The sequence below is a fragment of the Carettochelys insculpta genome, chromosome 19 (assembly GCF_033958435.1).
Source record: "Carettochelys insculpta isolate YL-2023 chromosome 19, ASM3395843v1, whole genome shotgun sequence".
Lineage (NCBI taxonomy): Eukaryota > Metazoa > Chordata > Testudines > Carettochelyidae > Carettochelys > Carettochelys insculpta.
In genome coordinates, this window is record NC_134155.1 from 14,736,693 (window position 1) to 14,764,382 (window position 27,690).

A 27,690-nucleotide genomic window follows, 5' to 3' on the forward strand; every position below is an offset into this window, starting at 1 on the left:
GCAAAAAATTCTAAAATAAATCTGTGTTTATATTTGGTACAGTTTTCATAGATAAACAATTTATGTACTATTTTTCTTTCCAGTGAATTTGCCTGCTGAATGAATAGCTGTACAAGTATGTACACAGGATGTTGATCCAATAACTTGATTGATTGTTTGTTAGCAGTGGAGCTTCATTCACATTTCCAAAAAGAAGAATGGGCAAGAATTGGGCAGCTTTCTTTTAAACTGTAAAGGTTAACACGCACTCTTAGTAGGAATGGATCACCCCCAGAAAGAGTTAGGTCTGGGAAATTTAAAAAACCTCAGCAGAAGTTTGGTCACAAGAATGCCGGCCAGCTAGCATGGGAGGGCTGAAGAAGGCAGTTGCCCAGGGGCTGCCATTTCAAAGGAGCCGAGAGCTCTGGTCACCGCCATTGCTACTTCAGCAGCTGCAACACTGGGAGCTCCAGACCCCTTTGAAATGCCACAGAAGCCCTGCTCTGCTCAGCTCTGGGAGGTTGGGGGGAAGAGAGTGTCACAGTCTGAGCAGCACTATGGGCTGACTGCATTAGGCCCTGCCCCTTCAGCCCTTGGCTCTGCCCCTTCCAGGGCATGAAGCCAGGGCCCCCTCACACCTTGCCTGGGGGCCCATGGTGGTTGTTAAAATTCCTGATCAATACTGTCATTAGGTGAAGCTCAGTATTAGACAAGGGTGGATGGATGTTTACCCCACATTACCATCAACACATTTCCTTACTCAGTATGAAGTTATCTTAAACCCTGCTCTGCAGCTACTGGTCAGAAAGTGGCCATAAATAATTCCATTCACTTTGTTGCTTCATTTTAGACTGTGGACAGCCAGACAGCACAATAATCTAGCACAGGGGTCAACAACCCTAGGCACGGTTGCCGGGTGTGGCACACAAGCTGATTTTCATGGGCATGCAAGGTGGGAGCTCAAGTTTACCCCTCCTCCCCCGTCCAGTGGGGGCTTGCTCAAAGCCAGGCCACCTGTGGATTAACAAAAGACCATCACCTAAACAGTAGAGCTCTGCATCTTCATTTATTTATTAATGAAGCTGTCATAAGTAGGACTATTAGTGACTTTAAAAAGTATCACTGACACTTGGACCATACGTAGAGGTCAAAAGGTCACATTTGGGCACTCCTCATCGGAAAAGTTGCTGACCCCTGGTCTAGAGGGTAGCACAAAGTCTTGCAAGTCAAGAAGCCTTAGGTAAGTCATGACCTCTGTGCCGAGGTTTCCAATCTGTGAATTGTGGATCATGGACACCATGACTCTGTAAAGGCACTGAAACCCATGGATGTATCTTATACTATCTTGAATTTGTAAGGTGTTCTGAAGTCAATGGGAATTAAGAGCACTGAGAACCTTAAGAGATCTAGGCCCAAACATTGTTATTGTCCCTGCATTTGCCCTTAATTTCTGGGAAGCTACTGGAGTCTAAACCTGGAACGGTTAAATGCGACAGGGAGCTTGGTGGCCTTAGTCCCTCATTGGCTCCAGTGCACATCAAAAAGCCACATCCATGTCAGCGCAATTGGTATTCTCTGAGAGCCAGAGCAGCAAAACCAGGTACCTCAAGAAACTGTGTGAGGAAGCTTGCAGAGTTCAACTGAATACAGAGCAAAGCTATCAATGCAGGTAGGGCAGCACACCTACCTCAGTCATACCACTGTAAATCAGGAGTAATTCCTATGACTCCAATGAGTTATTTGAAATTTATACTAGTGCAAGGGCAATCACTGTGGGCAAGAGAGACTGCAGCTGCAAGCTGAGGGGCTAAAGCCATGGGCTTCTACAGCAAGGCCATAGAGCAAACTTCACTCAGCTTTGTCAGTGGTGTCAGTGCCTCTGGGTTACATACTTCCCACACCTAAGGAAGTATGTCCTGAGCTTCTGAGACCGCCCAGCAGTTCACACAAGATGAGCGCGCACTTGAAAGGCCAACAGGGAGAACTGAACCTGGCACCTCCTGAGCTTAGTGCATGAGCTGCTAGCCCTTGAGCTAAAACCCAGCTGGAGCTCAACTAAGGCTGTAGAAAAGATTCGTTCTTGCTCTCTGTAAGTGGCCTAAATGCCACTACATGGGTTGGCAAATCACTCCCAGTAGGTGTGTGGGTTACACTGGGTTATGTAGGGCCAGAATGCAGCCCCGTCGGGCCCAATGTTACATGCATTGCTTAGCCCCAATCCCCATTGACCTGACTCAGAAGTGCTGGGCACACCCTCCAGACTCAATGCACAACACAAGATGTTAAGGGCTTTTACCTCACTAAGTTGGCACAAGGTCCTGGCCACCGGCAGCTCTGATAAACCCTCTGGATCACCGTCTCCGAGCCATTCTGCACTTGGCAGGAAACTGTCCTTGTCACAGTGTAGTGACACCAGTGCCTGCGGAGAAAAAGGACATTTTGAACCCCTGGAATGCAGTGAGCCAAGTATCACACACCAATCTGCTGCCAACTTTGTTTATCCAAATATTTGCAATTGCTAAAATGTGGCCTCAGGGAGATTGTCAGCTTCACCTAATCAAAGACGTTAGAGACAGAAGAAACCTAATACGGCATTTTGTCTGTTCCCCAAAGGCCAGACTTTCCTACCTGGTATTATGCAACCTCCTTTCACACATTCTCCTGAGTCTCATCTCTTAGGTATGGTTACTCTGTAGCAGTAACTCAAAATAATCTATAATTTCTTAATAATTTATTTCAAGTTAACTTATTTTGAAGTTGGTGCCATCCATACGGTACTGAAGTTGAAGTAAGTGGCTATTTCAAGTTTTCTGCTGCCTCTCATACAACAAGAGGTACCAGAACCAGAATACCATGCTGGAAATAATGGTGTTATTTCAAGTGCTGTGTTTGGCTACAGAGTTGCTATTTCAGGATACATTTGTGTCCCAAAATAGCAATTATAGTGTAGCCACAGCCTTACAACAGTTTCCACCTCACCATCAACCACAGCCTGGACCAGTCCACATTAGAGATCCACTTCCTGGACACTACTATGCAAATAATTGATGGTCACATAAACCCCACCTTATGCCAGACATGGACTGCTGTGCTTACCTACATGCATCCAGCTTCCATCCAGGGCACACCACACAATCCATTGTATACAGCCAAGCACACTGAGGTACAACCGCATTTGCTCCAATCCCTCAGACAGAGATAAACGTCTACAAGACCTTTACCAAGTTTTCCTAATGCTACAATACCCACCTAAGGAAGTGAAGAAACAGATTGACAGACCCAAACATGTACCCAGAAGTCACCTGCTACAAGACAGGCCTCACAAGTAAAACAACAGAACACCACTGGCCATCACATACAGCCCCCAGCTAAAACCTGTCCAGCGCATCATCAGCGATCTACGACCCATCCTGGGCAATGATCCTTCACTCTCACAGACCTTAGGAGGTGGGCCAGTCCTTGCCTACAGACAGCCTGCCAATCTTAAACAAATTCTCACCAGCAGCTATAGACCACACCCCAGAAACTCTAAAAGTGGAACCAATCCCTGCAACAAACGTCGCTGCCAACTCCACTCACATATCTACACCAACGACACCATCACAGGATCTAACCACATCAACCTCGCCATCAGGGGCTCATTCACCTGCACATCTACTAATGTATTATATGCCTTCATGTGCCAGCACTGCCCTTCTGCCATATGCATTGGCCAAACTAGACAGTCTCTACGTGAAAGAATAAATGGACACAAATCAGATATCAGGAACAGTAACGTACAAAAACCTGCAGGTGAATGCTTCAATCTCCCTGGACACTCAGTAGCACATTTAAAAGTAGCCAGGTCCCCCTCCCATCTTGCCCCCAGGCCTGTGGCAGCACCTCTGGCTGCTGGATTTGAGGACAGACTTAGTCAACTGACCCCACAGTTATAAATAGGGCTGGCAGCTGCTGCAGGAACAGAGAAAGAAGGGAGTGCACTTTCAAAAGCTGCCATTGCTTCACCTGTGGCCATTAATAGTGGCGATCCAAACTCTCTCCGCTTTTCTTACCGATGTTGTTCATATTGACTACTGGCCCTCCGTCCCCTCCTAGGGTGCCCAGATGTCCTGATTTACAGGGAAAGCCCTGATATTCAGGGCTGTGTCTTATATGGGCCTCTAGCTCTCCTCCTTATCCCCGTCCCAGTTTTTCACATTTCCTATCTGGTTACCATCTCCCCGCACTTCAAGGCAACCCACATGGTAAAGTAACATCCCAAGTATTTCCCAGGCTCGTATGTGGTGCAGGGAAACTGGAGAGACATTTCTCCCAGATGTTTATGAACGGTCTGCAGTATTTTTCAGGCCTACTTTTCTGGCTTGATTCAGATGGGTATTAATATGACCTCGTGCCATCCACTCCTCTCTCTAGACACTGGAGAACAGTTGACACTGCAGGACTCCGCTATGGGAAAGGCCTAAGACGGTTTCACTGCTCCAGCTGTCACTTTTGGGGATTCTTTCCAGGACGCCTTGGAAAGGGATAGGGGAATTGGGAGAAGCTAAGTAGGAAACTATGTTAAAGATTTAAATGCAGAGATAACACTTGTTTGCATTGCCCTGTGCAGTACAACCCCATATCACAAGATGAAGATTTGCACGGCAATAAAGCAACCAAGACGATCAATGCTGTGTTATTTATTCATATGTTGTATCTCACTTACAGGAGCAAATTCTGTATTGAGCACATCAGGCTGTAATGGTTAAGATGCATAGTATGTTGCTTGCAAAGATGATGTTCCAAGTGAAGATCTGGGGATAACAGATAGCCTGCTTCATACAAGTACATAATACTGATGTCTGGGCTCTGGACTCCAATATCCCAGTGTCAGTGCTACCCTCTGAATCATGCTTTAAGTCAAGGTTTCCTAATAGGGAACTGAGCAGCAAGACTGAAAAGCATTAATTAAAGCTCAAAGCATCCTCTGAATATGTTTGATCCTTTAATGGGCTCTAAACAGCTTCCATGAGTTAGGATTAAGGAGAAAGAGGGAGAATGTAAAAGCTGGGGAGAGGAGAAGACTGAAGACAGGAGCTGCTTTAAGACTGGATCAGAAAACACCCATTATGCTGTGATTAGCTCCCGTTCAGATCTCAGCTCCAATAGAAGGAGTTGCTTAAAAACTGCAGAATAAGGCTCCCAGTTCTGCTGCTATCATCACACGTTCAGGAAAGCACCAAGTGTTTCCGTGAGTGGAAGAAGAGAATGGAGAAGTGCCATCCAGCCAATGTACATTTTTAACACTGTGCTTACGGTTGATTGTACAACCACGTCCTCAGCCACAGCTGTCCAAACCACCATATGACACACACATTTCACGTCACACAAAGCAAGTGCCAAGCACGGCAAATACCAGGAGAGAGTGAAAAAGATATTTCCCCAAATCCTCAGGCACCACAAAAGGCTTCTCATTAATATGCAACATGGAAAAATTGTTCCCAACCCTGGGAGAAAGGAGACTTTGCACTACATAGCAATCTGTAACAGATCAAGAATGGACACTGCTGACAAATGGACACAAGGGAACAATCCAAAACACACAATATAGCCTTATCCTGGACAGGGGCTGGGATGACTCCATCATCCACCTTTTACCCCTGTGCATAAGCATAGGGAGTTACAGCCCTGCAACAGCTCTTTCACATGAACAGACAGATGGATCATGGAAAGGAATCAAGAATCTCTTTACGCTTCCCTCTTTACACATTTGTAGTGAGGTGTAACGTGTCTCACAATTAAGCCATTCATGATGCCCAGACTACTGCACTAGGCAATGCACTATGGGAAGGAGGTGAGCAGCCCTCAGTTGGGAAAGAGTAGGTTAAAAACTATTTAGAAAAGCTAGACATGCACAAAATCCATGAGTCTGGATTTAATGCATCCAAGGGTACTGAGGGAGTTGGCAAATGTCATTGCAGAGTGTTTGGCCATTATTTTTGAAAACTCATGGACTACGTCTACACTAGCCCAAATCTTCGAAATGGCCATGCAAATGGCCATGTCGAAGATTACTAATGAGCTGATAGTAATAAGGGGATTTGGAAGTTGGTGGTGTCCTTTTGAAAAGGAGCCCCATTTGGACAGGCCACGTGGCAGCTAAAAGCAGCAATTTCGAAGAGTCGCACCTCATTAATAATCTTCGAAATGGTCATTTGCATGGCTATTTCGAAGATTTGGGCTAGTGTAGACACAGCCATGAAGATTGGGAGATGTCCCAGGGAATTTGAAAAGGGTAAATATAATGAACATCTTTTAAAAAGGAGAGAAGGACAATCTAGGGAATTATAAACCTTACCTCAGTTCCGGGAAAGATCAAGGAGGGGAACCTCAAGGAATCAATTTTGAAGCACTTGGAAGAGAGAGAAGTGATCAGGAATAGTCAACATGGATTCACCAAAGGCAATTCATTCATGACCAATCTGATTAGCTTCTATGATGAGGTAATTGGCTCTGTGGGCATGGCGAAGTCAATGGATGCAATATGTCTTGACTTTGGCAAAGCTTTTGACACAGTCTCCCACAATATTCTTGCTCTCAAGCTAAGGAAGTACGGATTGGAAAAATGAGCTGTAAGGTGGATAGAAAGCTGTCTAGATGACTGGGCCCAAGGGGTAGTGATCATTGGCTCAATGTCTGGTTGGCAGTCGCTTTCAAGTGGAATGCTTAAGGATCAAGTCTAGGGCTGGTATTGTTCAAAATCTTTATTAATGGCGTGGATGAGGGGATGGATTGCACTCTCAGCAAATTTGTGGATGATACTAAGCTAGAGGGACAGGTAGATACGTTGGAGGGTAAGGTCCAGAGAATTGGACCAAAAGAAATCTGATAAGCTTCAACAAGGACAAGTGCAAAATCCTGCTCTTGGGATGGAAGAATCCCAAGCACTGTTACAGGCTGGGGACCAACTACCTAAGTAACAGGGCAGAAAAAAAGGACATGGATGAGAAGCTAGATATGAGTCAACAGCGTGCCCCAGTAGCCAAGAAGGCTAATAGCTTATTGGGGTGCATTAAAAGGAGCATTTCTAGCAGATCTAGAGAAGTTATTATTCCCCTATATTCAACAATGGTGAAGTATTGTGTCCAGTTCTGGGTCCCCTAGTATAGAAAGAATGCGGATGCATTGGAGAGAGTCCAAAATGATTAGGGGGCTGGAGCACATGTCCTATAAGGAGAGGCTGGGAGATTTGGGTTTATTTACTTTGCATAAGAGAAGAAAGAGGGGTGATTTGATAGCAGCCTTCAACTTCCTGAAGGGGATTCTAAAGCAGATGGAGAGAGGCTGTTCTCAGTAGTGAGGGATAGCAGAACAAGGAGCAATGGCCTCAAGTTGCAGTAGGGGAGGCGTAGGTTGGATATTAGGAAAAACTATTTCACTAGCAGGGCGGTGAAGCACTGGAATGTGTTACCAAGAGAGGTGGTGGAATCTCCATCCCGAGAAGTTTTTAAGTCCCTGCTTGACAAAATCCTGGCTGGGCTGATTTAGTTAGGGTTGGCCCTGCTTTAGGCAGGGGGGCTAGACTCAATGGCCTCCTGAGTTCTCTTCCAACCCAAGGATTCTATGATTCCAATATCCTGCCCTGACTGAGCTGAGTTGCAAAATATATACTAACCCAGTACTGGGAGCACACACACTATGGCTGAGGGGGCAGGACTTCCTCCACCCACAGTGTACTTACCCCTTCCAGCCCAGTGCAGGGTATGCAAACCCTGTCACACCTTTCAATAAAGGCTCATAGAATTGGCTACTCCTCATTATAGCCAATATCCCCATAGTAGTAAGCTGCAGATATATGCTTCCCCCTTTTCCCTGACCTGCTCATTGTGAACTTTCTTTTATTGATTTCAGTGTGCACAGGAGAACAAACTGGAAGAGAAAAATGGTTCTTTTTGTACACTATGGAGAGGTTTAACTGAAAATACAGTGAGTTACATTCTTTTTTCCCCCCACACCCCACATTGCTCTTATGCTTCACAGTGATTCTTGTTTTGATGACTCTTTCACACAACAAGCCTGAGTCCGACCCCCCACAACACCACTATTATAAATGCTGGAGGCAAAACAGGATTTGGGGCTGGAGACCAACAGCTCACAGCCTCCTGTGTAATAACCTCACAACCCCAAGGGGTCATGACCCCCACATTTGAGAACCCCTGTGCTGCCGTAACTGATTTCAGTGGCCTTTATCCTGTTTCTGCCTGGGAGAAAATAATCCAACTCCTTCGGTTTCTTCGTCACTTGCCTGGACAACGTGTTGCTCTGTAACACACCAGAAAAGCTCCTAACTTGAGGGAGACTGAAATCCAACACCTCAAATGACAGCACGGGATCTCGACACTCCTGAGGGCACAACATAGATGGACAAAACTGCAGGTTCAGGAAACAGCTGTACAACATGCTAGAGAGAATGAGGCACTAGGCTGCCTTGGTTCAGAAAGCAACAGCAGCAGTTCAGACCTGCCATTTAAAAAGATTATAGCCCATCCAATATTCCTTTCACCCTTTGACTAGTTTATAGCCAGATCCGAATGCTGTGTCCTAGGCACTTCTGATTAATATTGTCCCCTTACGTCAGGAACTTCAATGATTAGCACAGGTAGGTGGCAAAGGCAAAAGCTACTGGATGTATGTTGTGACGTACTGCAGAGCAAGGAGCCCTTGTCTGTCTTCAGAGCATGCCTTGTGGATTAGTCACAAATGGCTGCAATTAGAGTGAGTTTCACATGTGTGCATATATGTGTGTGCACACGAGTGAGAATACTCGGTGTGCATATGGTCTTCAGGGGAACTTCAACTTGCTCAGGCATGAATGGAGGGTTGGTGCCTACCCAACTCAATGGGAATTTGACTTTTAATCATCACTGGTGTCCATGAAAACCTAAACAAGCGTGTTTTGTGCCCCTTTACTGGCCACATCACGTAAAAGGGTAGCGTAAGTGGAAGCCGTGGCATGGTAATTGGCTTAGTCCTTGGACTCAGGTAGCAGAGGTCTGTGCCTCCATAGCAATGGGATCACTTGCATTGGCTTACTGCAAGGTGGATTGGTGCTCAATAAAGCTTTTCTATCACATAGTGTTTTCCCATTAAGCAAGTTGATCTAAGGGGCTTGAGCGTATCAGTTAGAAAGGGAAAATATTTATCTCTGGGCATTCCATTGTGGACCAGAGGTCACGTTAAAAAGACATGGTCCTATCAGAATTGTAAGATCTTGTACCCAGAGGCCATGTGCTGTAACAGTGCAATGACTTTCAGATCTAAATGGGAAGCAGACAGACAGACAGACAGATACACTGGCAAGAGACTTCTATCAAAGCTATAATCTCCGTAAGAACAGTTCCCAGAAAGGAAGTCACCATGGCAGTGCCTCAGATTAAAAGCAATGAAAGACTCCCATCTTCACTTACACTAGTTATACATGACTCTTTACATTATAGACATGCTAGTAAGAAAGGTTTAGGAGTATTATTGGCACAAGTCCAGGACAACAGAGAACGTGTTATTGGTTATGCAGGAAGGAGACTGAAGCCAAGCAAATGTAATGACCCACAGTACAGCTCCTTTAAGGCTGGAGCATCTAGACCTTAAGTGAGTCCATCACTGATATACTAAGCTAAATGTCTTACACTTCCTTACAGAATTTGGACTCCACTAAGTAGTTTAGAGACGTGGCTCTCCAGCTCTTCCATTCTGCAGGCCACTTCACATGAAGAAATCTCTCCACCACCCCCATTTAATTTTCAAAACATGTTCCATTCTGCAGAGCACCAGGAAGGCTCCTATGGACCTTGGGGAATGGCAGGCCATAGCTTGTGAGCAACTGATTTACAAAGCTCAGGCTTGGAGCTGCAGAGCAAAGTAATGTTGTTAGCTAGGGATTAAAAAACATAGACACCATTAGACAGTCTAGGACAGCTGTTCTCAAGCTTCATTGTGTCATGACCCTCTTCTGACAACAAACATTACTTCACCACCCCAGGAGCTGGGACAGAAACCTGAGCCCACCCAACCCACCACTGCTCCGGTAGGGGTGTCAAAGCCCACACCTCACTTCTCTGGGCAGAGCAGACAAAGTTATAGCTCCAGGACTTCAGCCCAAGGCCAGGGGCCTGTAAACTGAGCCCAACTGCCCACGACTGAAGATCTCAGGTTTTTGGCTTCAGTCCTGGACAGCAGGGCTTAGGCTTCAGCGCTGCATACCAGGAAGTTTAGGCCAGCCCTGGCAACCCCATTCAAAGGAACTCACAATCCACTCTGGGGTCCCAACCCACAGTTTGAGAACCTTGTCCTAGGAGATTTACTGGGAAGAGTGGGCAATAGAGAGAGGCCTACAAACATTTTAGCTTGGACGCTCCAGGATGTCAAGTGGTAGCTAAGTTAATTCCATTCAAGCCTGTTTGGGCAGAGACCTGCTAGGAGATGACAGGGTTAACAGGCAGGAGAATTTTGCCTAACATGCCCTGTTAGCAGATGGCCAGAAAGGGTTAAATGGATGATGCTGTCTCACTGAAGCAGATGACTCATTACCCCACCTGGACATAAGGGAGATGACAAAGAGGCTGACTGAGTATCTAGGGTGTGGGTTGAGCAGTCCAGAGGGAGGACCTCAAAAAGCAGCCAACCCTGGACGGAAGGCTTGAGTTGCACTTCATTACTGTCAATTTCTGTATTAATGCAACCTGACATCGGGAAGGGGATAAGCTTTTGACCTTGGCACAGAGCAGGTCGGGAAAGTCATCTTTTAAAACCCCCGTTTGGAAGAAAACAAACTCAGACAAAAGTCTCTAGGGTCATCTTTCTTCCTAAAATTTCTGTGTAGTCGACAATTGTGCAATGAGAGAGAACAGAAGGGACACCAGAGGGAGGGGAAATCAGACGCAACATAAATGCAGCTGTCTAAAACATTCTACCCTCAAAGCAGCCATACACTCGACTCCCAAAAGCAAATTAACACCAAAAAGCAACTTCACTAGGGGAAGATAGTGCAAATGAGAGGAGAGAGACAAATGAAGGATACAAAAAGGCACAAGGAATTTGCATATATAGTTTGCTAAACCCACTGCCCTAAAATAAATATTTGCAAAGGCTAAACTTTTTTCCATTTTAAGCACAACTAAAGTCTGCTAAAGCAAACAAGCAGTTCTGTCCCCAGCAGCAAATGTTGACTGGTTTAGTCTAGGAAATAATGTGAGTTCAGCAGCCAGGCAGTTTAATCCAACTCAAATTTTGGTCAAAAGGCTACAATTTAGACCCAAAAGCAGTTACTGTCTTACTTACATCCCTTCTTGCTGGGGCACTGGGGCTCAATTTCACAATTGAAAACTGAAACTGTCCTGTGTTCCTTTTAAAAAAATCTACAGTATGCAGCACCCTAGGTGCACAAGGCCTTCTGTCTCACTTCAACTGGACAATGCAGACACAAGTTCCGGTGATGACTGGATAATACCCTTAAGCAGGGTTGACCAACCTTTTTACATCAGGGGCCACATGGAAAATTTTGTACATGTTCTGGGGGGCTGAACACAATTTAGCCTCAAACCCTTGCCCCCGCATCCCCAGGCTTCAGCCCTCTCAGCGCTAAACTGCCCCATACCCTCAGACTTAACTCCTCTCAGCCCCAAACTCAGGATTTTCCTACCTCCGAAGACAAGCTCCACACACTGCCACTGCTCCCCAGCTCATCCACCCCCTGCCCCCTTCTTCTTTGTGGTGGCCACTGCCTCCTCCACAGCATGGCTGCAGAGCCCTCTCCTACTCCGTTTCCCAATCTGCTGTGCAGGGAGCTCCCTACCCTGCTGCACTGAAACAATGGAACTCAATTTAATTGATTTAATGTCCAGGTCCCTCCTGCTACCCTGCCAGCCACTAAACCAATTAAATTGAGTTCCATAACTTCAGTGCAGCAGGGCAAACAGTCAGAGAAGTCAGCAGCAGCAGTGTCCGGAACCACAAATGGCTCCTTAGAGAGCCACATGTAACTCTGGAGCCACAGATTGCCAACCCCGTGCCCCACAGCTGGCTATCACTTTGACCAGCTTGGATAAAATGGCACCACTACCAGCTTCACAGGCCAGATGAAAAGGTTTTGCAGGCCATGTGTTGCCCACCCCAGCACTGAAGGTTGAAGGCAAGAGACTGGACTTGGTCATCTGTTGAGGTTGCTTCCAGTTCTCCTGTTCTGATTCTATGATTAAATATGCAAAGTTCACATTTAGCCCAACGCACTGCACTTTCACAAAGAGTCTGAGAAGCTTGGCCATCTATCTTGGTGCAGAGTCAACTGTGGGGAGATTTCATCATGGCTTCTGTACCACCTACCTACAGAACAGCAGTGCATACAACACATGCAGCACAAGAAGTCGAGCACTAGTGATCAATCAGCTAGAGTGAAGTAGGCTGAGACCCACAGGAAAACAGCCAATGACCTTGGACTTCTGTCCATAGAGCCCTGCAGATCTGTGGATATCTGTGGCTCATCTTTGCAGATCAGGATGTAGATATCCATGGCTCATTTTTGAGGCTATGGATACAAATTTTGTATCTAGAGCCCTGCAGACTTGAGGATCATTTTTGCAAATGTGGATGTGGGTACCGATTTTTTATTCAGACGGGGCTCTAGCTAGCCATTCTAAGATTGCTTCTACCAACATGTTGCTCATGAATTTGGACAAAAGTTGATTGCCCCCTATGGAGTCTCTCATATAAGGCTGGCATGTCTGTTGCTTGTGGTTTACCCTAAAACAAGGATCAGCAGCCTGTGGCTCTGGAGCCTCATGCGGCTCTTTAAGGAGTAATTTGCAGCTCTGGATGCTGCTGCCACTAACTGTTCTGCAGCTCCCTGCCCTGCCACTGCTGAAACAGTAGAACCAAATTCAGTTGGTTTAACAGCTGGCAGGGCAGCACGAGGGATCCAGCTGTTAAACAAACTGAGTTTTGTTCCACTGTTTCAGCAGTGGCAGCATCCAGAACTGCAAATGACTCCATTTCCACATGGGGAGAGAGCAGTCTGGCCCCAGAGGGGGCCCTAGTGGAGGTTGTTCTGCATCCTCCCTTCCCTGCCCACCTGTTTCTTCCACATTAGTCAGTTCTAGCCCCCTCCCTCCCTCCAGCTGGCCAGTACAGGTCAGCAGAGGGGCAGTGCACCAGGTAAGGAGGGTGGATCCGGGGCTGAGAGGGGAGGGAAAAGCGGAATGGGTGCAGGGGGACAGATGGAAATTGGTGCTGCTGGTTTTCTCACAGGGAACTCCACCACTGGCCCCTCTGCCTGACTCTGCCACAGGCGACAAGCGCCGCCCCACTCCACAGGCAAGGCCTGGCCACAGAGTTTGCAGAGCAGTGTAGCGGCCTGGGTGGAGGAGGAGCACGTACCCAAATCTACTGCCTCCTGTTCATGTCTGCACTGAACACCTGAGCCCCAACCTTCAGCACACAGGTAAATTTGGCATCTCTTACAGCTCGGCAGTGCCCCTGAGCCTCCAGGGTTGGCTCAGAGTAGCTCAGACAGCCTCCCCAGCTGCCACTCCTGCTGTCAGCTCCTTTTAGAATAGACCCAGCCTGCTGAAGTCACTACAGCTAAGTAAGAGCATCCCGGTCCCATCCCCAGCCCAGCTCCCTGCCCCAACATCATGGGGAACATCCTAGACAAATTTTCAGCAAACTTGCCTCCCTTCCTTTGGCCCTGGGGAGCCCCTATCTTCCCCAGGGACAGGAACTGAGCCCCTCTGCCCCCTTCCCCACACTCAAAGTATGACGAAATAGAATATGCAAAAAGTTCATGAACGTCCTGCAGTAAACATGTGTTGCATCACAAATCATTGTGTGCACGCTGGTCTTAAAAAGGGGTTACAAAAAAGTACCGTTTGATGTTATATATTAAGGCCTGTCTCGTGTTCCCATGCATTGCAGCTCCTGAAGTATTGATTTTGTAGCCAAATTTGAAAAAAACCTGCTCACTGTTTTGATTGCAGACCCCTGCCCTAAAACTTTTAGCTGTGTAAACAACTGAACTGAATTATCTTTTTGTTTCCATAAGGATAACAGATTGTATGTTATACTTAGCATAAATCAACATTTAGGACACAGAAAACAGTAGGAGTGTTCTGAGAAGTAGATTTTCCTCATTTCATTTTTCACTGCTGCTGTCGATTTTCCTTCAATGCTGAAAGGGAATTTAAATTAAAAAAAAAAAAAATCAAAGGTCACTAACTTTTAGTGGGAAAAAGATGCCGACTGACTCTACAAAAGTGAATGATGCCCTGCTCTCTACGTAAATAGTACAGGGTCTTACTTGCCTTGCCAGAATAGCAATCCACGCATTAGAATGGAAGGAGTTATTTATATAGCCCCCTGAGACTGGCAGCAGAAGCTGCTCTCATGCATGCCAAGAAATATCAGAATTGAAGGCGGTTACCAGGCAGCTAAGATTCCTCTTCACACATAGTCTGATCCTACATAGCCATTCAATATTCCTCTCTTGTTCACAGACACATGCTTTCAGCTGACTCTCCAAAGTGCTACTTGACTGCTTTTTGTTTTGATAGTTACCTTAGGTAGCTGTGATTGGGCGGCTGTCTTTAATGATGAGAGCTGACCAAGGAGTTCCACACATTTTCACTGGTGAGAATAGTTCTCGGATGGACGGAGATGAAGTTGAGGCCCTCTGTAAACACTTTGCAGAAAAGAGCTGAACTTTCCCCCCAGACTGAGAGATGTCTAGATCCATTTCTAGCTGTTGCTAAGGAAAGCTCAGCGCTGAGTGCCAATTTGTCCGAAGTTCAGGGATGTTCAGATTTGGGGTTTTGGGCCACCTCTAGTAGGTAGATACTTACCTGGCTCTTATTACCTCTGTCATGCTATCTGGAGTGGCTGGCGACTGTGAAAGCGTAATTCAGAGCAGATCATCAAAAGATAGAGCAAATGCCCCCAACTGGCGGTGTATTCTATAGCTAGCCGACTACCAACCCAGTAACAAATATGAGCTCCTGGAGCACAGTAACAGTCTTACCAGAGAGTCAGACACTCCCCTCAAGCTCTAGTCCAGGGGTGGCCAACCTTTTTTCATTGGGGGCTATGTGACAATTTTATACACGTTTTGGGGGCCAAACACAAAATAGCTCCAAACCTACTCACCTCATCTCCTGGCTTAACCCCTCTCAGCTCCAAACCTGTCCCTAGGCTTAAATCCCTCACAGCCCCAAAGTGCCCCCTACCCCCAGGCTTAAACACCTCTCAGCCACAAACCACTCCCTCCACCCCCAGGTTTAACCCCTTGCAGCCCCAAACCCAGGATTAACTTACTTTACACAAGTATCGGAGGGGTAGCCATGTTAGTCTGGATCTGTAGCAGCAGCGAAGGGTCCTGTGGCACATTATAGACTAACAGAAAAGTTTTGAGCATGAGCTTTCGTGAGCACAGACTCACTTCATGGACCAGCATCTGATGAAGTGAGTCTGTGCTCACGAAAGCTCATGCTCAAAACTTTTCTTTTAGTCTATAAGGTGCCACAGGACCCTTCGTTGCTGTTACTTTACACAGGAACTCCAGGTACTGCCACCCCTACCCCCTGCCCCCGCTGCACTTCGCAGGACCACCATCTCCTCCTCAGCATGGCTGCATGGCTCCCCCCAGCCATCCTACTCCCTCCTCCACCTGCAGCATGTGTGGCTCTCTGCTCTGTTGCACTGAAATAATGGGACTCAATTTAATTGGTTTAGCAGCTGGATCCCTCCTTCCAGCCATTAAACCAATTAAAATGAGTTTTACTCTTTCAGCACAGCAGGGCAGCAAACCAGAGGAGTGAGCAGTGCGAGCTGCAAATGGCTCCTTAAAGAGCCACGTGTGGCTCAGAGCCACCCAGCCGGCTTTCAAAATGGTGCCACTTCTGGCTCTGCGGGCCAGATGAAAAGGCTCCACAGGCTGGATTCTGGCCCTCAGCCCATGTGTTGGACACCCCTGCTCTAATCCTTCTTGATACCCAAGCAAGCTGGACTTGGGGATAAATGGTCGTTTGCACCAAAAATCACAAAATATTCAGGTTGTTCCCATTCTCAAGAAACCAGTCACTTTACCTCAAGCTAATCTGTGTCTTAGATTTCACACCAAAGACAAAATACCTGTATCCAATTCTATAATTAACTAAAGATTTATTAACTAGGAAAAGCACAGGTTAGAGTAAGCAACATAACAGAAAGGAGCCTCAAGCTAATCCTAAAAGTGACAGAGTTGCAGTGATGTGCCAATCCAAAATGTTTTTCAGAGCTAACTCAGGGATAATCCTGGGTGATCTTTCACTTTACTTTAGAGTCTCTGGTGCCATGAGAGTTCAAACAGTGAAGAGACAATCATTTTTCCTTGTGATGCATTTTTATATCTTTTTCCTTCAAATTAAATTGATCTAGAAGTCTTCAAGTCCAGTCCGCTACACTCATGGCAGGACCAAGCACCATCTAGACCACCCTTGACAGATGTTTGTCTAGCCTGCTCTTAAAAATCCCCAATGATGCAGATTCCACAACCTTCCTAGGCAATCTATTCTTGTGTTTTACCATCCTGACAGTTAGGAAGTTTTTCCTAATGTCTGATATAAATATCCCCTGCTGCAATTTAAGCCCAGCGCTTTTTATCCTATCAACAGAGGTTTAAGGAGAATATGTTTCTGCCTCCTCCTTGTGACAATCTTTTAGATACTAGATGGCTATTATCATGTCCCCTTCTCATTCTCTTTTCCACACAAAATAAATCGAGTTCTTTTAATATTCCCTCATAGCTCATGTTTTCTAGACGTTTAATAATTTTTTGTTGCTTTTCACAAGACTTTCTCCAATTGTCCACAACTTTCCTGAAATGTGGCACCCAGAACTTGACTCAATACTCCAGGTGAGGCCTAATCAGTGTGAAGCAGAGTGAAAGAATTACCTCTTGTATTGTGCTTACAACACTCCTGCAAATGCAGCCCAGACTGATGTTTGGGGTTTTTTTTTCTTTGTTTGTTTTTGCAACCTATTTAGCCTGAGATCCACTATGACTCCCAGATCCCTTTCTGAAGTTCTCCTTCCTAGGCAGTCATTTATATGTGTTCAGTGAATTGTTTCATGGAGTATGGGAAGCAATGCACTTAAAGGCTTTGATCCTTGATTGCACACTATGCTCATTTGCATTTAATAAATAGAATTTAGCATAGAATCCTGGAAGATTAGGGTTGGAAGAGACCTCCGGGGGTATCTAGTCTAACCTCCGCTCAAAGCAGGACCATCTAACTCATTCCAGCAAGGGTATTTTTCAAACCTGGGCTTAAAAACATCTAAGGAAGGAGATCTCACCACCACACTAATTGACCCATTCCAGTGCTTCACTACCCTCCTGCTGATGCAGCTTTTCCTAATATCCAACCTGGACCTCCCCCCACTGCAGCTTGAGGCCATTTCTTCTTGTTCTGTTACCTTCCACCGCTGAGAACAGCTTGGCTCCATCCTCTTTCGAACCCCCTTCAGGACGTTGAAGGTGGCTATCAAATCTCCCCTCACTCTTCTCTGCTGACTACATAAGCTCAGTTCTCTCAGCCTCTCCTGATTTATCATGTGCACCAGACCCCCAGTGGTTTTTGTGTCCCTCTGCTGGACTCTCTCAATTTTACCCACATCCTTTCTGGAGCAGCAGGCCCAGAAATGGATGCAATTCTCCACATGTGGCCTCACAAGTGCCAAATACAGGGGAATAGTCACTTCTCTAGATCTGGTGGCAGTGCTCTTACTAAGGCTGCCCAATATGCCTTTTGCCTTCTTGGCAACAAGGGCACGCTTCCAGTAAGGGCACACCCAGATTCTCATCACTGTAATCCCCAGGTCCTTTTCTACAGAATTGCCACTTAGCCAGTCAGTCCCCCGCCTGCAGCAATGCTTGGGATTCTTCCCCCACAGGTGCAGGACTCTGCACTTGTCCTTGTTGAACCTCATCAGATTTCCTGCAGTGCAATTCCTGTAGCTCATTCTGGACTCTATTCCTACCCTCCAGTGTACTTACTTCTCCCCCAGCTCAGTGTCATCTACAAACTTGCCTAGAGTGCAATCCATTTAATCACCCTGATCATTAATGAAGATGTTGAATGAAACTAGCCGCAGGACCAGCCCCTGGGACACTTTGCTTGATACCAGCTGCCAACTAGACATTAAGCCATTGATTACTACCCTTTGATCCCGGCAATTGAGCCCGACTTCTAGTCACCTTGCAGTCCATTCATCCAAGCTATACTTCTTTAATTTGTTGGCAAGAATACTATGGGAGATCATAGCAAAAGCTTTACTCAGGTCAAGGTATATTGACTACCTCTTTCCGAAATCTCATCACAGAAGATGATTAGGCTGGTCAGGCATGGTTTACCCTTAGTCAACCCTATGGTGTGCAGCCCTCAGTAGCGAAAGAACATGTTAAGGGCTAGTTAGAAAAGCTGGACTTGCACAAGTCAATGGGGCCAAATCTAACGCATCTGAGGGTGCCAAGAGAGTTGACTGATGTGACTGCAGAGTCCTTGGTCAATTTCTTTGAAAACTCATGGCAACTGGGGGAGGTCCCAGACCACTGGAAAAAGGGCAAATATAGAACCCATCTCCCAAACACAGAAGAAGGAGAATATGGAGACCTACAGATCAGTCAGCCTCCCCTCAGTCCCTAGAACAATCGTGGAGCAGATCCTCAAGGAATCCATTTTGAAACGAGCAGAGGAGAGGAAGATGATGTGGAACAGCCAAGTTGGATTCATAGAATCACAAAATCCCAGGGCTAGAAAAGACCTCAGGAGGTCATCAAGTCCAGCCCCCTGCCCAAAGCAAGATCAACCCTAAGCAAATCATCCCAGCCAATACTCTATGCCCTTTAAATCACTGCCGGAGCCCTGGGCAGCGTGTTCCAGCTAGCATTAAGGGCTGGCTGGATGGGGGTGTGGATCTAGCCTTCCCACTGGCAAATCGGTTGGCACCACTTGGCTGTCATTAAGGGAACTTACTCCTAGAGGAATCCTGTACTTTAGCTGTGAAAATAACTCAGTCTCCACAATGGTTAGACTCTTCAGCTGCACTTAACTATGATTTGCCGGATTTGTAACAAGGCAGCTGATTTGTCTGTGCCATTACTTTCAGGGTTGAACTCATTAGCATTCCTAAGAAACTACACCAAGTTGCACATTATTCCCCTGCAATAATTGAAATTACTCAATCGAGGAAAATATATTACAGTAATTAAGAGCCTAGGAACAGTGCAGTATTTAGCAGTGAGGATAGAACTAAATCCCTGAATAATGAAAACCATCTTAAGAATAATGGATCTAATCTCCTTTTATCGTAATTTTGCTATTAACACCACCAGCAAAGCTTGGACTGTGGCCTCTACAGCTGTACAGACTTGCTTCATCCCACCAGAATGTATCTGCTCGGAGGACAGAAGTTTCTGTATAGAAAGAGCAATGGAAAGAAATTCATGATTTTGTTAAAAATGAGGTTTGGTATCAATTGACTATTTGATGAGGGTTTTGACCAATCATGTTCCAAAGTCCATCTGCAAATAATTAGGTTAAAAAAAAAAGTGGGCCAGGATCTGGTAACAATCTCCACAATAGTTTTATTCCTCAGCTGCTTCTGATATAGAATGTTCTCCACAGCACGAGCACCACAGGACGGATACCAAGGAGCACAGAATGAACGTTCTGGAAACAACTCAGAGGCAGCAGGAATGGCAAATGCTCCTCAGTAAGCAAAGGTGGAAGTAACTTACATTTCTCACTGGTACTGGCATGTTGCTTCCCCAGGGGAACTCCAGGCAGGGAGTTGTGGGATCGGGTTGATATGATAGTACCTGTAAGAAATGTAAGTATAGGGCAGAGCACAGGGGGTTAGGGTGTTGGGGGGAGTGATCTGGTAATGGCTGGTCAAGGAAAGCGAGATGAACAGTTTTGAAGCAGCAAACGGATGAGCCAGGGGAGACAAACAGGACTGGGATGAAGAGCCAGGGGTGAGAGACAGGTTTGGGGAAACAATAAGCTGGAAGGGAAGGGGCACAAGACTTCGCTCACTAGACACACTCCCCTCCAGAATGGAGCCAAAGGTTCCCAAGTTTCCTGATTCCAGCACTGTCAGCAAATATCTGAGAAGCCCATTGTCTCACCCCGGCCACTCCTGGCCCACGCAGCGGATGCCAACCTACTGGTGCTATCACATGCTCTTTTAGCTCAAGAGGCAGAGGTCTGTGTGGTGTACCTGAAGGTTTCCACCCTGCTCATAAGCCATGTAGGTGTTAATACAATGCCACTTGGTGGCATTTCTATTTTTCCAGTTTGCTTTTTTCAAAGCCATTGAAAGTTACACATACAAAGTTGTTAAAGAACCTTAAGGCTGCAAATGTGAAGCACTTGGGATATAAAATATGCCAGGATTAAGACTGTCTTAGGGTCATCATCTCTGAACTCTCAAAAATGAGGACACCCATGAGAGGAAGTGTATCTGTATCAGTATCTACCAACCCACGTTGTATTAATGTACTATAGCGTGTCTAATACATTAATACAAGGTGAGCTGGTCGATACTGACACAGACACTCTCTCTCTCAGGGGTGTCCTCTGTTTTGAAAGTTCAAAGATGGTAACCATAGATTGTCTGAGAATTCCTTTCTGGGTAGTGAGGAAGGCAGGGGCTGTGTGTATGGGAAAAATAGTATGTGATCAATTAAAGAGTCACATAATGCATGCACACAAAAGTTGCACAGGCTGTAGTGGGGATGGGGGGTTATCAGATATAGGATGAGACAGAGGAATGAGTTTCTCTGGCAAACGGGTCTTGTTATTTCACTATAGGATGCCTGATTCCCCTCCTATTGCCAGTGACATTATGACAATTGTCTGCATAAACCAGGTCCAGCATCATGAACATGAAGGAGGCTAGTGCATGGCTTTAACATCTCAAAGCTGACAGTGGCTTTTAGTTTTTACGAGTTCTTTATCCCTGAAGACTTATTGTCATAAGCATTCCAGTATTTGGCAGTAATGAGGGAGAGCTGTAATCAATGAGGGGACCGTGGTTTCCGGCATTTGCTTTGGGGGGCAGGGAAGAAAACACAAAACTATCCCTGGAATTCAATGTTGCTGAAGTTGACTGACTGGCTGGAATTTGGTATTCGATATCCCTGCAGTATGAAAATCATGCACAATTACCAGCAAGTGTGTCATTTTCGCAAACCTGGAAGCTCTCCTTTTACAAAGGAGGAGAAGCCTGAGCCTAAACATTTTTGCACAGCTGGACACTCACTTGCAGACCGGTCTCCCATCTTCCTATTTCCCGTACAGTCACAGGACTGGTGTGTTCTTTTGTATATTTTCCCTTTTCATTTCAAAGGCAGATTTTCTAGAGAAACTCTGAGTAAAGCTGCAGGGCTAGAACTGGAGGGCAAAACACCATTTATTTGTTTAAAATGGACTTTAGAGCCTGAAGAACACAATCAACACAAGCCTCTGAATTTTTCTGTTTGCTCATGTTCTACAAATCCATGATCTAGAACTGTTCAAACGAAATGCAGAGAGCCCCATTCAGTCTCCCACCAGTTTTATACCCAGGTAACTACAGATTCCAGTGGAGTTACTCCTGATTTAAATGCAAATGTAACGGAGCTCAAAATCAGGTTACGGTATATAGATTCAAACCTTACTGTGTAGTGTTTGTTATTAGAAACAGATATACAGGTTGGAGAGCAAGTTAAATACACCTCCTGTAATAAAGCAGTCATAAGCCTGCCCAGATTGTTAATCGGTTACCTATGCACACGAGCCTCAGAACTGAAAACACCTAAAATAGAATTTAACTACTTTCTGGTAAGATATCCTCCCTCAGATCACAATCTGGCACCTGGTACTCAAACACATGGCTTGCATTTGTATTCCTTAGTAGTCAGCCATTAAGGGTCCAGGACCTATTCCTGCAGCCTCTTTCTTCTCACAACTAACCCCAGAAGCTACAATGCAGCACTGAGACAGGTTTTGCCCTCTAAGGCAAGGCTTACTGCTCCTGTTGATGGCCATCAAGATCATGTTCACCCCATGGTGGAACTTTGCTGGGAAAGGGAGTGTATTGGTTTATGCAATATATTTTGCCAGCATATACTGAAAATTTATCATTCAGCATCACCCTCAAACTCTGTCAACTATGGGGTACTCTGGGCTTTTACTTAAAAAAAATAAATAAATAAAATCTGATCACATATTTAAATATGGACCTAGGGACCAAATTTTAGGCCCCCCATTTTAAAATCTTTGCTATTGCCTTTCGCACAAGGGTCATGGAAGGTTACACTGAAGAATCATGTCACAGAGCTCTTATCAGCAGGACACAAAAGCACTGACCTCTTCCCCCTTTCTTAGCTGAGGTTTAAAAGCTCAGACCTTTGTTGTAAAATTGTTGCCATTCCATTTACAGAATACAGAACGGGATTATGAATGCTGTGGTGTAAATCCCTCTGTATTGTAAATAATTGACTACAATAATAAAAGAGACAAACCCAGTCAATTCATCATCACTTCCCCCTCCAAGCTCATTGGGTCAGTTTGTTTATTTACCAGCATGCAAAATTCAGTCATTTACTTTGCATTCAAACCTCAAGGTCCAAGAATACAAATCCCAAGGAGAGAATATTGCATCTACTTTAAGGAATACACAAGGGTCATTTTCAAAGTTAATGTAAAATACCAAGCAGTGTTTTGTCCACAGTACTAACTGGTAAAAAAATGACACTGACCAGAATAAGTTTTGGGCTCATTTAGTTTGTAGAAGAGAAGAGTGAGAGGGGATTTGATAGCAGCCTTCAACTTCCTGAAGGGGACACGCTAAAGAAGATGGAGACAGGCTGTTCTCAGTAATGATGGGTGGCAGAACAAGGAGCAATGGTCTCAAGTCACAGTAGGGAAGATGTAGGTTGCATATTAGGAAAAACTATTTTCACTAGGAGAATGGTGAAGCACTGGAATTCATTACCTCGAGAAGTGGTGGAATCTCCATCCTTGGAGGTTTTTAAGTTCCAGATTGATAAAGTCCTGGCTGGGTTGATTTAGTTAGGGTTGGTCCTGCTTTTGGCAGGGGTCTGGACTTGATGATCTCCTGGGGTCCCTTCCAGCCATAGGATTCTGTGATTCTATGAAAACAGTAACCTCTAAATCACCGTGCAATATCATTAAAGGGCATTTTGCTATGCAAAAAACTCATTGCAAGACTTTGTTCATGAGTTTTTCTCCTCTACATTGAGTACTCAAGGCTCAGAGGGAGGAAGAATCCACATGCAGGAAGAATCCACATACAGGAACCTACTTAGTCAGTGCATCCCATTCAAAAAGCCTGATTTCCAAATACGACAATGTTCCAACCCCAGCTAACACCATCAGAAATAATGCTAACTATAGAGTCATCCTGTGCCTTTTCTGTGCTTTGGCAGAATAGCCATACCACAGAAATACCTGTTAATACCTCATCTGTGACCGAGATCTTTACACCATGCATATGAAATCTACTATATATTTGAGAGAGATATATTTGAGGTCAGAAGCTGGAGATGAATAGCAGGAGAGAGATCTCTTGATCATTACCTGTTTGATCTCTTGATCATTATCTCCACTCCCTCTGGAGCACCTGGTATTGGCCACTGTCAGCAGACAGGATGCTGGGCTGGATGGACCTTTGGTCTGACTCAGTATGGCTGTTCTTATGTTCTTATGTCTGTCTGTGAGTGTCTGTCTTTCTGTTTGTTCAAGAACTTCTCTTAAATGGTAAGAGCTAGAATCACCAAATTTGGAATGCAGCTTCCTCTTATCATAACTTAAAGCCAGGTAAGGGTTTGATTGTGCCAGGACAATGGGATGTGCCTGGAATGCAATTGTTTCTCATAAAATGGAAAGGGAGAGCTCTGCTACCAGGGACACATACTGTATAATGACCACAGGGAGGCAAGAAGAGGCCCGAGATGTCGACCAGAACAGGTATAAGACCACTGTGGCAACAGATGGGTGGGCTGGAGAAAGGGATGGCTATCTACTATGTATGTTAGAGAGTTTGTCTGTTTGTATGTCTGTGCATCTGTCTTTGCCCTAACCTGCAAACCCCCACCGACTATGCCTGCTGTAGCCATGGTGGCCATGGAGAGGCACTTCTTACATGGCCCCAAGCTGCTGTGGTGAGAGATGGCTGGGGTTGTCCTCTTTCCCCAGGGCAGCCTGCATATTGAATCCACCATCCCCAGCCCAGCCTCAAAGCAATGGTTTAAATGAAGAAAAACAACAACAACAAAAAATCAGTTAAGAACCCAAGCAATGCCAGGTAAATCTAGCATGTACGTAGATAAAGAAGCACTTTGAGCAAATGCAAATGGTAGAGAACTCTGGTGCCTTCCAACCAGCACTTAATACACTGGTGTTTTTCATAGTGTCAGCCAAATGATATATCTCAGCTACTCTGCATTCATGTACACACACACCTGCATTCTTCAAGGAGGTAATTATCCCACCAGATGACAGACGTTTACTGGCATTGTCTACTGAATGCTCTGGGCTGTTGCATCAGAGCTAGAAAATTAAACACTGAAAACAAAGTTTGTCTCCATTCCCCATAGAGATTCTATCCTTGTTATGGTATACTGATTAACGAACAAGTGATCTTTCACCTTCTTATGCAGTGATTTATCCAGAAGCATTTAGCAATGCAATTAAAGCCAATTAGCTCTGTCTTAGGTCTTTACAAGCCCTGACCAAAAATAGCTCCTGTTGAAAGAAATGCAGGATCTGTTCCATGTGTAGTCTTAGGGGACTTACAACAGTGACCTAATATTTTTCCCCATTTAACAGAGCTAGATGCAAAAGGAGGAAAAATGCATCACTGAGCTACATATAAGAGCCAAGTGTTTATTTGTTGGAGGGGCATGCATCTCGGATGCAAAATAAAGGCAGCAAGTCCTTAGGCAAGCTCCATTGTCTGTTTCATTTGGACCATGGCATTAAGGTAAGCTGCTGCAATAGAGATGAACTTAAGTTTAACACCAGACGGAGTTGCCAAACCCTGAACATTTTTTCAGAAGCTTGGTGAAACCAGTTATAGTCAGTGTCAATGTCAGAGTGAGCCTATGTGTACAGTCCAGCTCCCCTAAACTCAATGAAATTAAGGAAGATAAACAGCTTTAAATCCCATTCATTCTTTTATGTCACCATTCCTGATGACCAGCCCATTTTAAAGCATTGTTACCCAAGTTGAGCACTTGGTACAGTGTTTGGCTTGCATCATATGGCATAGAAGTACAAGATGGAGGTGGGGATATACCTTACAAAGGAGAAATAGAGCAACCAGAATGTTTGAGTGTAGAATTTGCATTCACTTTTACAGAGAGTTAGGCATGAAAGGGCGGGTAGACCACATCTCTCTTTCTTCCTCTAAAGGCAGAGGGAGTCTAACTCCTCTTCCTGGCTTGAGTAGGCAGTGCTCTTCTTCCTCGCTCAGGCCAGGGAGGGCTTCCTGGCTGTTTCAACCTGTTTTATAACCACATCAATGTGCAATGCTTGTGTGATTGCTACCACTTTGGCCAATCCCAGGGACTGAACTGGAGACCTCTAAAGCTAGAGCTATGAGCTTATACAGCTGGAGTTAGAGCTCCACGCTTGCTAGGACCCTCTGTGGGTCAGGCACCAAAGAACAGGCAGACACAACAAAAGGGGGTCACATTTCCAATTAAGCCCAAATTCTACCCCAACTGCAGACTGGGGAATTCCCCAAGAACAAATGGAGGGAGAAATTCTCTTTCCAGGTCACAGGTCATAGTGGTGTTGTACCATGGTGCCTCCCAAGTCTCAAGCAACATCTATGGCACCTGTAGCCTCTCATGCATTCACATATGGAGAAAGCCACAGAGCACCAGATCCACCCTCTCCCCTTTAGCTCACTTCCCTGGTGTCTGAACTGCACAGGAAGCCAGCATCTATTGTAAGCATGAGCCAAAGCCCTCTTTGGTCCTATCAGGGTAGACTAAAATAAACTATGTGCCCAATCAGATCAGCTGGAATTTTGCATAGTGAATACCAAAAGCCCATGTCAAGAAGTCACATCAAAGCAGTCCAACAACAGCAAAACAGCAAACAAGTCTATTGACACAGGGATCAAGCCCTGGACCATTCACAACCAGAAAAAATACTGCATTTGACAAATACTTTGCTTGCTATGCATAGTTCACCAGGGTCTAGTTACAATGTATCATAAGGTCTTGATTATAGGAAGAGGCTGAGCACATGTTCATAAACAAGACATGACCCACAGTGCAATCGTTGCAATGAGTCTAGCAAAGGAGGAAAATAATCAATCTCCTGCAAAGATGCTTTTGTAAATTCAAATGAACATTAGGCAAGTTTGTCATAATGCTCTCTGCTTATGAAATTCAGATGGCCCAAAATGTAGCCAGATCCCACACTAGTGCAACAGACACATCAGTGAGCTGCCAGCTGCTGTGCAGACCTATATCAATTCATACTTTGCATTACTGTGAGATAATAAATCCTTGCAACAAATGCAACACTACACCCCCAGTTCATCAGCAACAATAGAAGGGACTGAAGCTGTGACTTTTGACTCTAAAACCATGAGCCTCTAATGCCAAACTAAAAGATTCTTCTCTCTTTACCAAGTCTGAAGCAAGCTCAGTCTCTGCAAGAGAGGACACAGAGCACCTTCTCTGAGTGAGTATGGTTTACAAATATTAATAAATTAAGCCCTGCTCCAGATGAGGAAACTGAGGCAGATAATTATCTTGCCCAAAGAGCACAGCCTGCTGCAAAGCCAAGAATGGAGCCCAGCTTTGACACCAACTCGCCAGCTCTAGCCAGCAGACAATTTTACCCAACTTTTTCCAAAAGTATCTTATGTTTTGCAAACCCAACTTCAGATACCTCACAGGGTCCATTGTTTGAAAAGGTCAAACACCACTTCTGACCCATCAGGTCCCAATAGGCATCTTCAGCTGGGCACACCAATGACAAGTCACCCTTGAGAAGATCTGTGTATCATTTTGCTATTCAGCTTAGTAATTATTGTAGGCAGGGACCATCTTTTTGTCGTGTGTTTGTGATCCTAGGGCAAGCTTGCATATCCTAGGTGCTTCGGTAATAATTCAGAAGACAAAATCCTTGTTCCAGTCACACCCAGGCAAGTTTCATATGTAGAGAAAAGGAGAGGCTATTGTGGGATCACACAGCAGAACTTTACCATCCAACAGAAGTCATTGTTTTGAACCAACTGCAGGGCCACATTCTTCAGTGGAGCTCAGAATAGGGGAGCTAATAGAAAGAAGAAGACGGCTGTTTTGGTAACTGAGGTTAATCCATTTTTAGCATGGCATCAACTGGTACTTTCCACAAACAGCAGAAGCAGTGTTACAGTAATCACAGCAGAACCCTTTGCAAGCATATGTCCAGCAGATAAGCAAGGCTGGGAGACCCCCTCTCTCGTTGGTAGCTTCTTTTTCTCACACGAATACTTCCACCCAGGACCCCATTTTAATAAAGGAGTGATTCCACCAATCAGACAGGCACTTTTCTAAGCACAGTCTAGTAGCCACTGAGTTATAAACATGATTTTAATAAAGATTTAGCCTTTTCAAGGCATTTTATCCACAGTGAG

The 27,690-nt window shown here is 45.2% G+C and overlaps 1 protein-coding gene across 4 annotated transcripts in view; it reads right to left on the minus strand.

The window, feature by feature from the left end:
- Positions 1 to 27,690, minus strand: part of COL26A1 (collagen type XXVI alpha 1 chain) — a 225,221-nt gene that overhangs the window by 183,097 nt on the left and 14,434 nt on the right. For all 4 annotated transcript variants that reach the window (XM_075014018.1, XM_075014019.1, XM_075014020.1 and 1 more), the window contains exon 2: positions 2,276 to 2,398. In XM_075014018.1, coding sequence (XP_074870119.1) covers positions 2,276 to 2,398 — 123 coding nt within the window. The remainder of the gene's footprint in view (positions 1 to 2,275; positions 2,399 to 27,690) is intronic.